Genomic DNA, 15933 nt, shown 5'->3' on the forward strand with positions numbered 1-15933 from the left:
CCCTGTGTCCTGTCCCTCCATCCCTTGTCCCCAGTCCCTCTCCAGCTCTCCTGTAGCCCCTTTAGGCACTGGAAGGGGCTCTGAGCTCTCCCTGGAGCCTTCTCTCCTCCAGAGAGAAGAACAAGCCCAATTCCCTGCTCAGCGTTTGTCTGAAACACTCTCCCTGCCAAAGTTTCAAGGTGGCAGGAGGCCCTCTCAGCTGGATGCCCACAATGAGACAACTGAATTTCTCTAAACTGAGCTATCAACACCCCACAGATCTGGCTGGCAGAACAGTGCTGTTTAGTGAAGATTTCTGTAGATTTTCTCTGTCTGAAATTCAACATTTGTGCAAATGCATGGCCTGACCTACAAACCTCTTCCAGGGTCACACACTAGCTCATCATCTCCACAACTGGAAGGACTGCCTGGTTTTTGCTGACATGCAGATGACAGCCATCAGTTCTAGCCATAAAAACCAGGTCAGGTGCCTGCTGTCAGGGCAGAATTTCATCTCTACACACAGAGCATTATTTATGACTAAACCAATACACTCATCTTTCCACAATGGCTTTCTTTACTAAATTATACTACATTAGATTTAGGTAAGAGTAAAATAAGCATGGAGATAACCATAATTGCACAGGCATTTAAGTTTTCATGGAAAGCAACAGTGACCAGTACTAAAGCTCAGGTTCAGATGATTTCAGGCAGGCAGACAGGTGATTCCCAGCACTGTATTTCCAGCTGCTTTTACATTCCAATTCAGATTTGATGTTGTCCATCAGAAGTATCAAATGCGTACTTAGAAGAAACTTAAAGATTTTCAGTGATTTCTCAACCACAGTATTTACTTAGTGTTTTCCCTCTGTCACTAGATGAAACTAATAGTTTTGAAAAAAGGCCAAACAGGGCTTTGTTTCAAATCTGTACAACTTCAGAAGTGCCATTAATAACTATAAAACATTTCCTTTACACACACTATTAAGATGGATGAGATGTGCCCTTTCCTTTCAGCTATTCCCTGCCTTCCCAGCCATTCTGTAAATCAAATATCAAGTCTGATAGATCCTACACTCTCATGTGAATTAATCTTTGTAGTCCAGCAGGACATTTATATTGAAGAACAGTTCATTCACAGTTCTGCTAGGAATGTCTTTTGAATAGAGTAGGTTTCAGTAAAACCATGGTAAAACTATCATCAAATATGTCAGAAGCAGCAATCAAAGAAAACAACAGAAATTGCTGCTGATTTGAAATATGAAACTGCACTTTTACAACAGAAAACTTCAGCAACACAGGGCACAGGAAAAAACATCCTTAAATATTAAACAGTTGGTTTTAAGCCAAATTTAGCCTCGAAGGAGTAGTTCTAGTACAAAAGTCTATTAATCTAAGAAAATCAGAGCAACAACTTTTTGGCTGTTCAAACAACACACTAATCCAAGTACAAATAACTGTGTATTAAGCTCAGACAAACAACAGCCTCAGTTATTTACTTTGGTATCCAAGCAGCTTGATTTTCAAAATCACCACGCATACAGAAACCAACTCCTTTCTTTTATAAACCAAGAAAGACTAATACAGAAAGTTATAAATAGAAAACAATATCTGCTCTATGCCACAAATAAATATTGACACCATTATTCTTTAATTGGAGCAGCTTGTTGGGTTAAAAGCAAATAATATGAACTATGCAAGCAATGCTTTTCCTCCTTACTTGGGTTGTTTCCTGGATGAGAACTTCCTTTGAGGTAGGCACCGGGTAAGGCTTCAGGTCTGCCTTTATTGTGGCAAAAATGAACTCAGCGTGCTGCTGGATGACAGTGTCCAGGTATTCCCCCTCTGGCAGGGCCCTGTAGTACACTGTGATCTCATCTGTGGGGACCAGGTTCCTCTGCAGGACACACAGACACCATTACTGACAGCAAAACCACACACCAAGAGAGCAATACTTGTCAAGTTAAAAAAAAAAGGTAATTATTAAGCAGTTGTTAAAAGCTTCCACAAAAGACTTAGAAGAAAACAATCGTTCTACAAAAACACCAAGAACCTTAAATCATGGGAGTTCAGGCAAGATTAAGTATATTGATATTCATTATAGTGAAAATAAATCATGGCTTTATGTCATTACAGAACTGAATTTAAATCCAGTAACACATGGGAGAGTTTTCATGGCCACAATCCTTCCTGGTTATATTTTATACAGAAATAAAGTTTTATATATGTAAAAAACATTAACATATATTAATCTACATAGGTGTGGATATGTATATATATTCTAAAAAACACTATATAGGTGTGTATATATATATATGTGTGTGTGTGCGTGTGTGTGTAAAATCTACACAGATTTTTTTTAATACATATATGTAAAAAATATCTGTTTTGGTAAAAAATTGTAGTTTTTCAGTCTTCTGCTGAAGAAAGGTCCTTTCCAATCCACATTTTTCTATGAGTCTGTGATTTATGCAGCCTTAACTGCACTGATCTTTTCCAAAATAACACGTCCCATGAAAATTTTCTCTACACGTCCTTCAGAGCTCTTGCAAGGGAATCCAATCAGAAAGCCATACATGAGGAGTAAATGACACAGGGCTTCATGTTTAATTAAAAATGCAGTCTCTGCACATTGCCCAGGCTGCTGGAAAGGGAATGGAAATGCCTTGTCCCATCCCACTGACTGCCCACCTTCTTGCGAAGCTTCTGGATGCGATTGATCACTTCCCGGGCCACTCCTTCATCCACCATGGACTGGTCTGGGGTCACATCCAGCAGCACCAAAACCTGAGCAAACGCACAAAACACTGATGAACAGGTGATAAACTGGAAACAAGGTGGAAGTAACACAGTCAGAAGCTCAGGATGCCTTTTAGAGAGCTCCTCGTGTACAAAATAGATGGAGAGAGCATTGAACACCTCCAGGATTGACACACTCCTGCAATGTGCTGAACTACCTGAACTAACAAATCCAAGACAGCTTTTACCTCAACATTTTCCGACTGCTTCCTGAGGAACTCCCCCCTTAATCAAAAAGAAGAAAGAGAGGAAACAACCAATAAAATACCTGAGCATCAGAGTGTGCCTCAAACTGAGAAGATCCCTCTGTCATCTGATACATGAGACGGAGATCTTCCCCGTGGAGCTCATGTCCTTCCACAACAATGCTGCCTGCAGGGTTGGCAGATAGAAAGCATCTCTTACCATCCAAGTGAAACCCCCAATTTTAAATTCAGAAAGCTTTAACCAAGTATCAGTCTTAAAATATGTGCAATGCATATATTGGCAATGCAGTCAAACAGCAGTTAACCACTGGTATACAGCAGTGAATTATCCCACATTTCCGTTTTTCACACAAGAACTTCTCCAGGCAGCAGAGCTCACTAAAACACAGGCACTTCAGCAGTGGAACCATCTGAATGGAATAAAACTTAAAAATAACCTGTATACTCCACCAACTCCAAATTTCTATTTAAGCAGTTTGCTAAACAGATATAGCTGCAAAATTCACACCCACTTGTAACCACAGAATCGAAGGAATGCTTTTAGAATAAAAGCTACTGCCCAAATACTCAGTTCCAATCTGATTCAGTCTCACAGAAAGCTTATTCTCTGCTTCATCTTGGCTTTACAGTAGCACTTAAAATCAGAGAACATCCTGAGCTGGAAGAAACTCACAGGGATCAATGGGTCCAAATCCTTCACAGACACTCCTACAATCCCACCCTGTGCATCCCTGGCAGCGCTGTCCAAACTCTCCCGGAGCTCTGGCAGCCTCAGGGCTGTGACCATTCCCTGAGGAACCTGGACAGTGCTCGACACCCTCTGGGGAAGAACTTTTTCCTATTATCAACCCTAAACCTCCTCTGACAGGAAGGAACAGTTTAACAGAACAGTTCAAACTCAGTGTCCACGACCATTTCTAAACTTTTCTTGCCAAAAAACCCCAGAAATAATAAACGCAAATTTCCTTCCTGTAACAGCTGAAGAGGGATAAGAAGAGTCAAGCAGGCCTTAAGCTCCCCTGAGCCCACAGAAAGACACCCTGCCACCCTTGAGGGGTCTGTCCCACTACAGACCTGTCTCCTGGAACCTCTCCAGCTGCTCGCTGCTGAGCTCCTTGATGGCAGCCATGAGGGGCTTGAAGGCGCCCTTGAGGCGGCGGCCCAGCACGGTGTGCTCGGGCTCGGCCCGCAGCCGCACGCCGTACCTGCCCTTGTCCGCCGACAGCGTCAGCGCCCGCACGTTCAGCTCCTGCAGGGACACACAGCACAGCAGCTCAGCGGCAGGACGCGGCACGTGTCAAGGTGCAAGGTTTGTCTCTCTTTGTTTGTGGACCGAGTCATTGGGAGAGCAAACAAACCCAGCCCTGAGCCCACCTTCAGCAGCAGAGCCCATGCCCACCCTCAGCCTCCAGGGTGTTCTTTGTTATTAGGAGGCAGCTCTCCCCTCAAATCAGCCCTTTTGATTTCCCCCTCACAGCTGCCCAAGACCTAAACCCCTTCCCTCTGTGTGCTGTGGTGGAGCCAACAGCCTGGCAGAGCTCAGGAGAGAAAATTCTACTGGAACAGTCCTTTCAGAACACACAGAGCCAGGAAATCATAACCAACCATTTTGCGGCTGAGGTTGTACAAAATGGCCTCATTTTATGTCCTTCTTACCTTTTCATTCCAGCTCCTCACTGCACAAAAAACCACAGCTTCTGGCTGTGTCCTGCAGCCAACACAGCTTTCTAAAACCTGCATGGACTTTAGGAGGGGCCCCAGACACTGCAAAAAGGTGTGTGCCCATTTTTCTGAGTTGTACATGTGGATTTTGTTCCCATATCTAAAGGGGACATAGTGGTGCTGTGGGAAGTTTTACACAACTGATTGAGAGGACAATGTTGTTTTCATATGAGGGAAGACAAGGCTGGAACTCTTTGGAGAGAAGAGAGCTGAACGGGAATATGGCTGGGGTTGGAAAACATGAGGCACAGACCTGCACGTACATTTCACTGCAGGTTCTGTCTGCCAGGCTGCCCAATACTTGGAGCATTTGGTGTTTAATGCCCACTGGATGGTGGTGAGAGCTCCTATCACCATCCTACAGCATCACCAGGTGCACTTGGCAAACAAGCTGCTCCAAGGCATTTAGGAAGCAGAAGTAAATGGCAGCATCAGCATGACAGGACTAGCAAGTAGCCAAACATTTGGATTGAGAAATAATGCTTAAATACAACCTCTGAGCTGCAGCCTAATTCCCTAGGAAGTCCTACTGACATGAGGAGCCAAGAACACAACTGAATCTAATTTTATTTAATACATCTTTTAGGAAATCTAATGAAAATTACGCACTTCAGAAATTCAGTTTCAATGGGGTGCTGCTGGAAATGAGCCCATGTGTTGTAAATGACAACCTCGTGGGGGAAAAGAAATAATAATCAAAAAAATAGCACAAATTGAAAAATTACTTTGGGCCTGATTAGATAAATCAGAGAAGCCAACCCCATCAGGACAAGTTTTCTGTACTAATTAGATTAGGAAATCATTCTTTTGTACACATTATCCATTTAAAAACCCAGAATGAGTCTTAGAAAAACAGGCAAATCTGTATCTTAGGTCTGTTTACACCAGTCTCAGAGCTCTGACTTAAAATAATTCTTAATTTTATCTTCCTAATTACTCAAAATTAGCTCCTTAACACATCTTTCAAGTCTCATGGGGACATACTGAGGCAACCAGCCCTTCCCATGACCAGCTGAAGAGCTGAACATGGAATGCCTGAACATACAAGAGCCTTTAGCTGGTGCCATGTGCCCCAGCTATGCCCAGTCCTCAGAACAGAGACAGAAATGTCAGAAATGCTGTGCTTCAGCTGGGCTGAGCTCTCTAAGCAGCCAGCCTAAAAAGAAAAATAAGTACTCATTATGTAACAGTGTAAGAAATGAAAAACTGCTGGGCCCCCCAGCCACAGCTCCTGTCAGATAATTCAGCCCTGTCACAGGCTCGGTGCCTGGGTTTGATGGAGAAGTCAATTTTCTGTTTTACAGCAGCCCTGCACAGGGCTGGGGGCTGGAGGAAATACAAAGGTTGGATGGAAACAAGATTCTGACTGTGCACAGAGTCAAATTTACACAAAGAAAATCTTTCCCTGGAAGCAGCTGGGAAGAAAAGTCCTGACCCAGGCTTGTAAAAGGCCTCAAATAGAAATGAATAAAATGCAACTGTGTCCAGTTGCTAAAAGCCTTCTGGGTTTATTTCATTTCGTGAGCTTGGCTATTTTTGCATGACAACTCTATAATCTGGCAAGTTCTAATATTAAAATCCATTTATTTAAATGACTTGCTGTGTTCTGAAGATGAGAGAGGAGCACTGCAGATCAAAGACTACAGCTCCTTCTGCAAAAGCGATGAATGAAATTTCTGAGGAATTGACAAGTATATTTTTCCCATTCTTTTGTCAGCAACTACACGAAATTAAACGGTGTAATTCTCCTTACCCATTACCTCTGGCATCTGCAAATTTAGTCCTGGCAATCACTGAAGGTTCTAAAGCTCTGAATAGACAGGAGGTTGATGAACAAAGCTGCAAATGCAGCCCAAGCAATGCTGCCCAGCCTGCCTGTAATCATTGACCTCTTTAGCTCTGCACCATCCAGTAAACAACAGGATTGATTGCCATGCAGTACAATAAAACACACACTAAGCTCCAGCAGCAGCTTGTTGAATTTTAAGACACATAATAAAACTAGGACAATAGACAGTACTTTGTGTCTGTGCTTCCACAAAGGCATATGAGTTTGTTTTAACTCGTCTCTCCAGAAGAGACACTTTTGTCTGCAGTAGCAAAGGAATACAAATCAAAACATACTAATGTACAATCCAATTATGTAATAATTTAAAAATTGTTAGCTTCTTTTGTTACCTTTCATTAGCTGTAGAAACTGACAACAAATTCTTGCAACTACTCTTTTGGAAGTAATTTGCGGAAGCAAACCTCATCTTCCTTAAAACTAGATTCTCTAGAATTTAAAATCCATTTTTCAGATCAAAAAAATGGGACAGACATTAGCCTAAATTTCACAGAATTCTGCTGTTGAAGAGACTCAGATATTGAAATTATTATAATTAATAATAACAGCAATTCTGAAGCGAGGGATCATAACTGCCAAGTCTAAGAGCAATAATCAATTAGTTAACATGACAGAAAAGCTTTACAGTCCCACTTGCAAATCAATTACTATTTTTTAAATTAAAATTCCTCTAGTGAATAATTCTTAGGTATTTAACTCCCACAGTAACTAAAAGCAAGCACTGATGTAGAGGTCCTGTGCACTGAGCTGTGACTTCCTGAGCCAGTGCTCATTCCCCCAGCAGAATTTTTAGATATTTTCACAGATGTGTATTAAGGCTTGCGAAAGGTTAAATTGCTGGAATTACATGTACCACAAGTTTCAGAGTCCCTCCTGTGCTTCATCTCCTAAATTCCCTGACTGACATGGCTGCCCTCAGCAAGACAAGTGAGGTGAGCTGATCCTCTTTGGGAAGATGCACATTTCTCTTTGTCAAGGTAAAGCAGCTGACCTTGACAATGGCAACTTCAACCACAACAGGATGGCATATTTTAGGCACATGAGCAAATGTGCTGCTACAGATGCTTCACTGAAGGGAAGAAGGGATCCTTAATCTGCCAAGAACAGGCACAGGATAATGAACAGGCACAGAAATGGACACACCATTTCTGCACAAGGGAAAACCCCCTCAGATCCTGTACTGCCAGTGCTCAGTGGGAACAGAACACTAATTTGGTGCCACTGATCCTCGACGATGGATTTCATGGCTTTAGAGAATGCAAACAGGTCAGATTCTAACAGCCTCTCAGTCCAGTGTGGTCAGTTTGTAGGATTAAGTATTTCTCAACACTAAACTGCCTTTGGCACATGACCCACTGACACCCCTTTCATTGCAGCTCTCCTGGAAATTCATTTCACCTTTGAGTTGTTAATATGGTCAACAGGGGAGGTTGTTCAGGGAACCAACAGACACAATCCCCTTAAACATGATGTTCTTACCTCGAGTACATACTTCTCTAAAGACCTGATGTTTTCCAGAGCCTCTGGATCCTGGTGGATAACTACTACTTCTTTCAAAGGGTACTGGGGAAAAAAAAAAAAAAACCAAAAACAAAACAAAACAAAACAAAACAAAAAAAAAAAAAAAAAAAAAAAAAAAAAACCACACCAGAAAATTAACTATTCAGTTTCCCCAGGTTAATCCCAAAGTTACAAAGCTGTTACACATTCCCAAGGCATGACAGGAGATGTGAGGAGTTCTAACCTTGACTGGGATGGTTTTTCTGTCTCTGATCACTCGCCCCAGCTCAATCACAGACTGCAAACAAGAAACGGCACTTTCAATTTTTTTGTCGATGAGATCCTCCCTAGATTAGAAAGGAAACATTATAATTGCTGCATTTTCATCACATCTCTTTGAGCAGATGGAAAACATTTTACCCCCTTCTCTGACATTTCCTGCAACAGGCTCAATTATGCCCTGGTTGGGGCAATTTGAAAAATGAACAAACAGGCTTTTCCTCTCTCTTTGTGGAGAAGATGAGGAGGAAATAACTTGCTGAAAACAAATAGCAGAGCTATTTTTACCTCTTTTGTTAGCACCTCTCACAAGGTGCAGAGGATTGAGTCATACAACCTATTTTAGTAATAGCCAATAAAAAATACAATTTACATTAATAATATCATAAGAAGATGCAGAAAGATATTATAAATAGGGTACTTATAGCAACAATGAATTCCCTGTAACAACAATTCAGTGGATCTCAATTTATCCCCTCTTCCAGAAACTGCAGATATTTGAGCTTCATGTTTTAGAGTTTTAGTATCTTTCTGGGCTCAAAAATTTTAACACCCTTCCATTTTGAGGCTAGGCAGGGTTGGGGGTTTTTTTGCCTTTTGGGGTTTTTTTTGGGGGGTGGGGTGGAGAGAGGATTGGGGTTGAATTTTTGGCCTTTTTTTGGTGGCAATTGACATTTACATCCTGATTCAAATGTACAAGCAGTGAAATGTTCTGAAAATGTGTTTCTCCTGATTTGTTGAGTAGATGCACTAATTGGGCAGCTCCTTTAAAACCACTCAGGTATCAAAGCAAGAACAGAGGTATTGGTTAAAAAGACAGATATGAATAAAATTAAATGAACACAGATACTTGCTGTAATCTAAGGAGCAGAAGTACTGGGATGAAAAGCACAATTCCAGTAAGGACTGGCCAGAAAAACAGAGCTGGTGAAGCAAAACTTAAAGCTGAAATATGCCCATTGCAACATTAAGGCTTTGAGCTGGTTCTACCTCTTTTGAAGCTTTTGTTCTTCCAAAAGCCAGTCCTTGAGGATGATCCTCCAACAACTTGGAAACGTGGAAATTACAAGATGGAATATTTTGTTCCCAGAAAGCTTCTTACAGGATTATGTGACACTGTTTCAGTATCACTGAACAAGACTGCAGAGCCCCAACATGAGAGTATTTTTCAAAGACTGAATGCAAATCCACAAAATTTAATGCAGCCCATCTGTGTTCAGACACTGAGCAACCAAGCATGACCTCAGTGGGGTCTTAACACAGGTGTTGAGTCAAGCTCAGCTGTGGCATTGCCCAAGTCCTTCAGCTTTATCTGCACTCCCCATACTGGTAAAGTGGTATTTTCTCTAACTGCATCCAAAAATCTCTCTTCCTATTAATTGACAATATTGTCCTTATGCTGTGTCAGAAAACTTTCAAAGTAAATGCAGTGAAGTGCTTTGCAACTCCAGGTGAAACTCCAACAATACTCTGGATTTGAAAAGGCTTTTTCCTCTGGGACAAAGGAATAACTGATACACAGGGATTCAATACATTCCACAGACTAGTAACAGACCAAAACCCAAACAAAATGCAATACAGAGAAAAGTGGTGCAAGCCTCAAATACATCCCACATTTGCATGATGCAGCAGCAAGTCAGCATTAACTGCAGTGAAGAGTGACTAAGCCACTTTTAAATGCTCGTGCTACGCCCATGCCTGAACTGAGCCCCTGCAAACAGCTCCCCATCCTTCCCTGACTCCCTTCCACAGGAGCCCAAACCTAATCCTGGCAGCTCCCTGATGAGGGTGGCATTCCTTGATTACATATTCTTCACAGCACTTGCCCAGGGAACAGAAAATCAGCACCATCATTATGTCAATCTCCAGCTCCCTGTTGCAGTAACTCTCACTATTAAAGCTCTCACAAAGACCATACACCCTCCTCAAAGCATGCAGCAGCCATAAAAAGATACACCATTAGAGAAGGCTTAAATTTTTAAACTGGAAAGTATCAAGGTCAGGTCTCCTGTCCTTGAGGGTTTTCACACTGAGCTGCAACACTGAAGGGAAGTTTTTTCTCTTATTTTTGGATACCCAGAGAAGACAGTGCTGCAGGAACTAAATCCACTGCAATACCAGTGATCTCTCTGATCCTTCAGGGCCTTTCACAGTTAGGCACTACAGCTTTAAGCCAACAAACACTCTGAGAAGTAAAAAAGGATATTACTGCCCACCATAAGAAAATATTATGAATTGGGAACATGCATTCCTCCTAATTGCTTTCCTTCCAATCTCCAGTCCTTTAAGCTAACACAAATCTACTGCCTAAATATGGAGGGAAAATTCTCAGCTAAAATTGAGGGTGGAGTGTGAAGTGTACTGCAAGGGAAATGTTCTCCTACAGCAAAGAGACTAAAATTGATCAGTTCTTAATCAAAATATAAACATTCTGTGCTCATAGAAAAGAACACGTTCACTAGCATCCTAAAGATTTTCAGAGACAAAGGAATATTTACATTATTAAAGCAGTCTGGTTTCTTGTTATGCAGTTTTAAACACAAGTGAAATTAAAAAAAAAAAACAAAACCAAACCCCAATTTTGCCCTTAAGAGCTGCCTCTTACCTGACTTGGGGGAGCATGAGGTAGTGAATGCTCTCAGTGTTCTTCTCCTGGACCGAGGCTGGATCAATGAGTGTTTTCAGATTCTGGTACATCAGCTCAGTGATAAATGGAGTATATGGTGCCTGTAATGTTGCATTCAATCACCAGCTTTCCTTTATTGCTTGGACATTATCAATCAGTAATACCATGAATTACATAAGGGCAGTTCAGCAAAAACAATGCTTACACAGTGTCTGCAACTGGGATGTTATTCAAAATGCAGACTGAAATAAATAATGGAATTCAGACTACTTATTCACCTCCTGCCTGATATTTAAATGTTATTTTTGGGCATCAGGGAAGAAATTATGAAGTGTCCTTATCAATAAGGTGATACAGGCCTTCTGTTTACTACCATGGGCCAGATAAGCAAATCAAAGGCAAAGATGGAAAATGGACTGTGCTACACAAAGATGATTTTGTATTAACTGCTTTAGTGTTATTGAGGATGGGGTGTAATTCCCTTACCATGAGTCTGCACATGGAGAATAAGACACTAAACAAAGTTTCCAAGGCCATAATGCAGTCCTCAGTCCCATTCTCGCCCTAAATGAAGAATTCACCAGGAAAAATAGCCAGTTTAGGATCAGGAAATGCTCTTCAACAGGCTTCAAAAGTTTACCATAATACAAAACACTTGTTTTCCAAACTGTATGAACTTTGGTCAATTCCACTCAGCAAAGTGCAATAGAATTATTGGGCATTTTGGTTGGTTTTCCCCACCAAGCAGAGAGGAGAGAGAACATTTAATTTTTGTGCCACTCTCAGGCAGAAAGTGACAGCATTTAAAGCCAAGATGTTGTGTGGAGCTGCCATGAATGCCACTGCCAGGGACTGCCAGGACTTTGCTGCCAGGGCAGGAGTGCAGCAGCTGGTCCCTACCTTGAGCCTCCTGCGGTTCATTCTGACGTACCAGTTGGTCAGAACATCCACAAACTTCACCAGCCGGGGCACCACCGTGTACAGCCTGTAAGCTGCAAGGGAAAATGGGTCCTGCAGGTCAAATCTGCCCTCTGCAAGCTCCTCACTTAGAAACCACATCATCCTTTACAGCCCTGGTGTTAAACACAGCAGAAAGCTCCAAAAAGTGACTAAATATTGATCATTTTACAGCTGTATTTTGAATATGCACAGCATCGCTCTCATGCTCAAGACAAACACATTCCCCCTCCCAAACTGCTTCCCTAATCCCACACAAACAGACATTATGGGAGCCTTATGCTTTTATCTGACTGGTAAAGAGGATAGTGGATAAGAGACTATTAATGGCAAGGGATTGGGCAAATCCTCCATTTGCACATGCTGCAAACACAGCCAAGGCACTGCAACTTGAATAGAAATTATTGCAGAACCAGAAAATGAAATTTTCTTAATTACTGCCAACACTTCCTCCTTTTGCTCAGCAGATTTAAAATGAGACACCTACTTCAACCAAGTCTCCCTGAATTAATTACAGTTTTTCACTAGTTTTCTAAGTAACAGGGTAAGCTAAAATGTGAAGTAGCAGCAAGACTGATGAGGTAAGAGATAAACAGTATTTTCAAGTTCTGTGTAAGTGAAATCATGGAAAGCTGCCAGCACCAAGGTCATTCCCAACATCACTATGCAACAGAGAAACAAATTTCAGCTGTTCCTGAGAAAACTGGGGGATAAGGGGGACAGACCTTACACAGGACTCAATTTGCTAAGCAAAAACTTGTATTTAACTTCCCTAAAAGCCAAGAGCTTCTTGAGCTCCATTCTGAAGTTTCATTAATCAACCAGCTACTGAGTAGAATGGATCTTGGCTTTAAAAGCTCCACCACACTTTTCACTGTGTTTTGTAGAGCAGAAGTGTTTTTAAAGGCAAAGAATGGGGATTTAAACCTAAAAAGGAAATGCCCAGAAGATTTTAGAAATACAAGTTCTCCTATAAATAATGTCTTCCCCACACCATGGTGGGGAAGACATTATTTATAGGAGAACTTGTATTTCTAAAAAATCCTAACCTTTCCTCTAGCTATGCATTACTTAGTTAGGAGGCCTGTTATAAACAAAATTTTAAATAATTAAAAATCCCACCCTTCAGGGACAGTGTATCTTTAACAACAAATACAGTATTAGCCTGGAAAAATGCATTTCTGTTCTCAACAGCTGTGACTAAATTGTGAAATCTGCTTTTTTGTGACTCAGGAAAAGGCCATGGATGTACATGGAGACACTACACACTTCTTTTCATTTCAGTCATTAGGAGAAAAGATGTTTTACTAAAATAAGTGCTTGTATTGGGAACTTTAGTAGAAAATAAAAACCTAACAAGGCTTATTGATTTTTAATACAGAACTTTAACACCCCTGAAACATCAGGTTTCTACACAATGTAACTTGTGGCATTTTCCTTGAATATTGGGAATGGGGATGGGCCTCCTCTTCTCCAGCTTTTTTAATACAGAATTTTAACATCCCTGAAACACATCAGGTTTCAACACAATAACTTGTGCCATTTTCCAGGAATTTTGGGAATGGGGCTGGGCTTCCTCTTCTCCAGCTGCACCCACTCCTGGAAGGCAAAACTCTCCCCATGCAGGAGCAGCAGAGAGCTCTTCCCCCTCTCTGGAGTTTTTCCAGGCTCCCCCAAGCACCCCAGAGTTGGAGGGGGCAGAAGCTGAACCCCTTCCCTGCCCCTCAGCCCATGCAGTGAGGTCAATCCCACACTGACCCCACCTGGGCTGACACTGCCACCTCTCCAAGTGCCAGCAGAAACTGGGGCAGAATTACCATAACTTGGGCTTAATGGAAACATTTTTCCAGAGGCAGGAGCTGGGTGTAAAGTTCAGCTCCACTCTAAAAGACACTGGATGAAATGGAAGAAGCAGAGCCAGCTGCAGCATTTCCCTGGTCACTGGGGTCTCCTCAGCACTGCCAGTTTCAAACCCGTGTGTTCTTACACCCCATGACCTCCAGCTGCAGGAATTTATCTTTTTATTTATCTACTTTATTGAGTATTTGATAGTATCAGTCACCATTATAATCTTCCCTTGTCTCTTCCTAACATTTTTCCTACTTGAAGTGAAACAAAGTAGAAAATATTTTCAAAAAAAAAAAAATCCCAAAATAGGTTTGCAAAAGAGATTAGAGTATCATGTCACAGTACACAAATTCACTTCATCTCATTAAGATCTGCCTGACTGAATCCAGAGTTTATGCAGAAAAATAAATTGAAAAATTCTGTTTATTAATCCCTTCCACATGAGACTGCCACTCATTCGATGAGCACATGATGTTATCTTCATCTAAGACAAGACAACAGTATTTCCTACCAACACTACTGCCTTGCAAGTCTTTGCATTGTCATTTTCCAACAGGAACTCTCTTCTCCTGCTTGGAAGGATCTTCTTAGTTTATAAAGATGGTCACTGACACATCCCTTTTTGTCAGCTTCACCTTCCTCTCAGAAGTCCAGAGCAGATAATTCAAGTTTCTACCCCCATATTCACCTTCCTACAAATATTTCTGTTTAAACCATGCACTAATCCAAGATCCCAGGTTCACAAACTCGCAAATTAATTTTCTGCTGTCCTTCAGAGTATTTTCCTCTTCACAAGCAGCACATAAACTTGCATAGGCTCTGGTTATTTCTGCTTGGCAACACATGAAACTCAACACAAACCACCATCAAATTTCAAGGACAACAACTTGCAGGAAGAAGCCACATTTTCATCAATGAGAGCCAGCTTTTATCATATTGCTAGGTTGGGTAGCTTGAGGATTCCTTCTTCCTATAATGAAATGTTCTTAGACGAGCTCAGTGAATTCTGCTGGTGCCAAATGACCTGGTCCACCTGTCAGAGCCAGATAAACTAACTCCCTGCTCTTGGTGAGAGTGACCATCACACCAAGTCATGGGGGAAAGCAAGAGCGGAGTGCAGTGCAGGACTGTCCTGTGTCCTGCTGCACTGACATCTGCCATTCAGCTATTTCCTTATTACCTGCTATCCCACTTGACACCTTCCTGCCCAAGGCTGCTGAAAATTCTTCTGGGGGCAACTTAGATCACAGGCATGGAGGGGGGTTATTTGTTTATTCATGAACAGGAGTGACAATGGCCAAAGCCACCTTCTTTCCAATATCTGGGCTTCCAGAGCCCTCAAATGCACCAAAACCTCTTCAAATCCCATCTGCAAGTTTATCAACTACTTAAGGGGGTTCTTGCAGCATCTCTTCTTTGCAATTAAGTGCCCCACTGCAATCTGAGTATGAAGAGGTTATGGAATGATGAAAAAGAATCATGCAGGAGAAAAACCTGGACAGTATCTTCTTACAGCTATCCTAATACCATCCACTCTGCTGCACACACTCCCACAGCATGATTCCAGAAAATCCCTCTCCATGGAACTAAACCAGGGAAAAATTTATTGCCAGTGTTCATGTATCCATCAAAATTATTTTATTTAGCTGACTTGAGCACTGCCCATTTTATCCCTCTTTTTACAGCTCCTCCAAATTCTATTTGGCTTCCTTTTCACTGCTGTCTTTCAGTGACTATTATAATATTATTAATTGCTCCAAGCACTGCAGACGTTGTTACAGCAACAAGCTCCATCACTGAGCTCACAGGATTAGCTGTGACAAAAAAAGCCTCATCACTTTTTGAAACCTCATGAACAAGCATAGCAAAATCTGACTTAACACCCATGAAAGAAGCATTCCATGGATTATGGTAGCTGGTTAAAGATTTCCTTCCTTTTATCAAAGTCTCTCACAGAATTTGGGAATCTCTGTATGGAAAGGCAAGTTCTGCAATCAAACATGAAACACCCCCAGACCCCCTGAGCAAAAATGCATACCTGCCATTTCAGCTTTGAAGAACTGGATGAGGGACTGGGTGAAAGAAAGAATCCATTTATCCATGATGTTATTGCTCTCCTTAACTGTGTTCTCATTGTAAAGGAATTCTCTTCCCTCATCCTATCATCAAAA

General features: G+C 41.6%; 1 protein-coding gene across 6 annotated transcripts in view; it reads right to left on the reverse strand.

Moving 5' to 3' along the window:
* Positions 1 to 15933, reverse strand: part of IARS1 (isoleucyl-tRNA synthetase 1) — a 94346-nt gene that overhangs the window by 13021 nt on the left and 65392 nt on the right. For all 6 annotated transcript variants that reach the window (XM_064432251.1, XM_064432248.1, XM_064432246.1 and 3 more), the window contains exons 21-30: positions 15801 to 15921; positions 11858 to 11949; positions 11444 to 11521; positions 10937 to 11058; positions 8297 to 8399; positions 8032 to 8115; positions 4059 to 4233; positions 3047 to 3150; positions 2671 to 2766; positions 1700 to 1876 (exon numbers count right to left, since the gene is read on the reverse strand). In XM_064432251.1, coding sequence (XP_064288321.1) covers positions 1700 to 1876; positions 2671 to 2766; positions 3047 to 3150; positions 4059 to 4233; positions 8032 to 8115; positions 8297 to 8399; positions 10937 to 11058; positions 11444 to 11521; positions 11858 to 11949; positions 15801 to 15921 — 1152 coding nt within the window. The remainder of the gene's footprint in view (positions 1 to 1699; positions 1877 to 2670; positions 2767 to 3046; positions 3151 to 4058; positions 4234 to 8031; positions 8116 to 8296; positions 8400 to 10936; positions 11059 to 11443; positions 11522 to 11857; positions 11950 to 15800; positions 15922 to 15933) is intronic.

This window comes from Passer domesticus, chromosome 9, assembly GCF_036417665.1.
Source record: "Passer domesticus isolate bPasDom1 chromosome 9, bPasDom1.hap1, whole genome shotgun sequence".
In the NCBI taxonomy this organism is placed as follows: Eukaryota; Metazoa; Chordata; class Aves; order Passeriformes; family Passeridae; genus Passer; species Passer domesticus.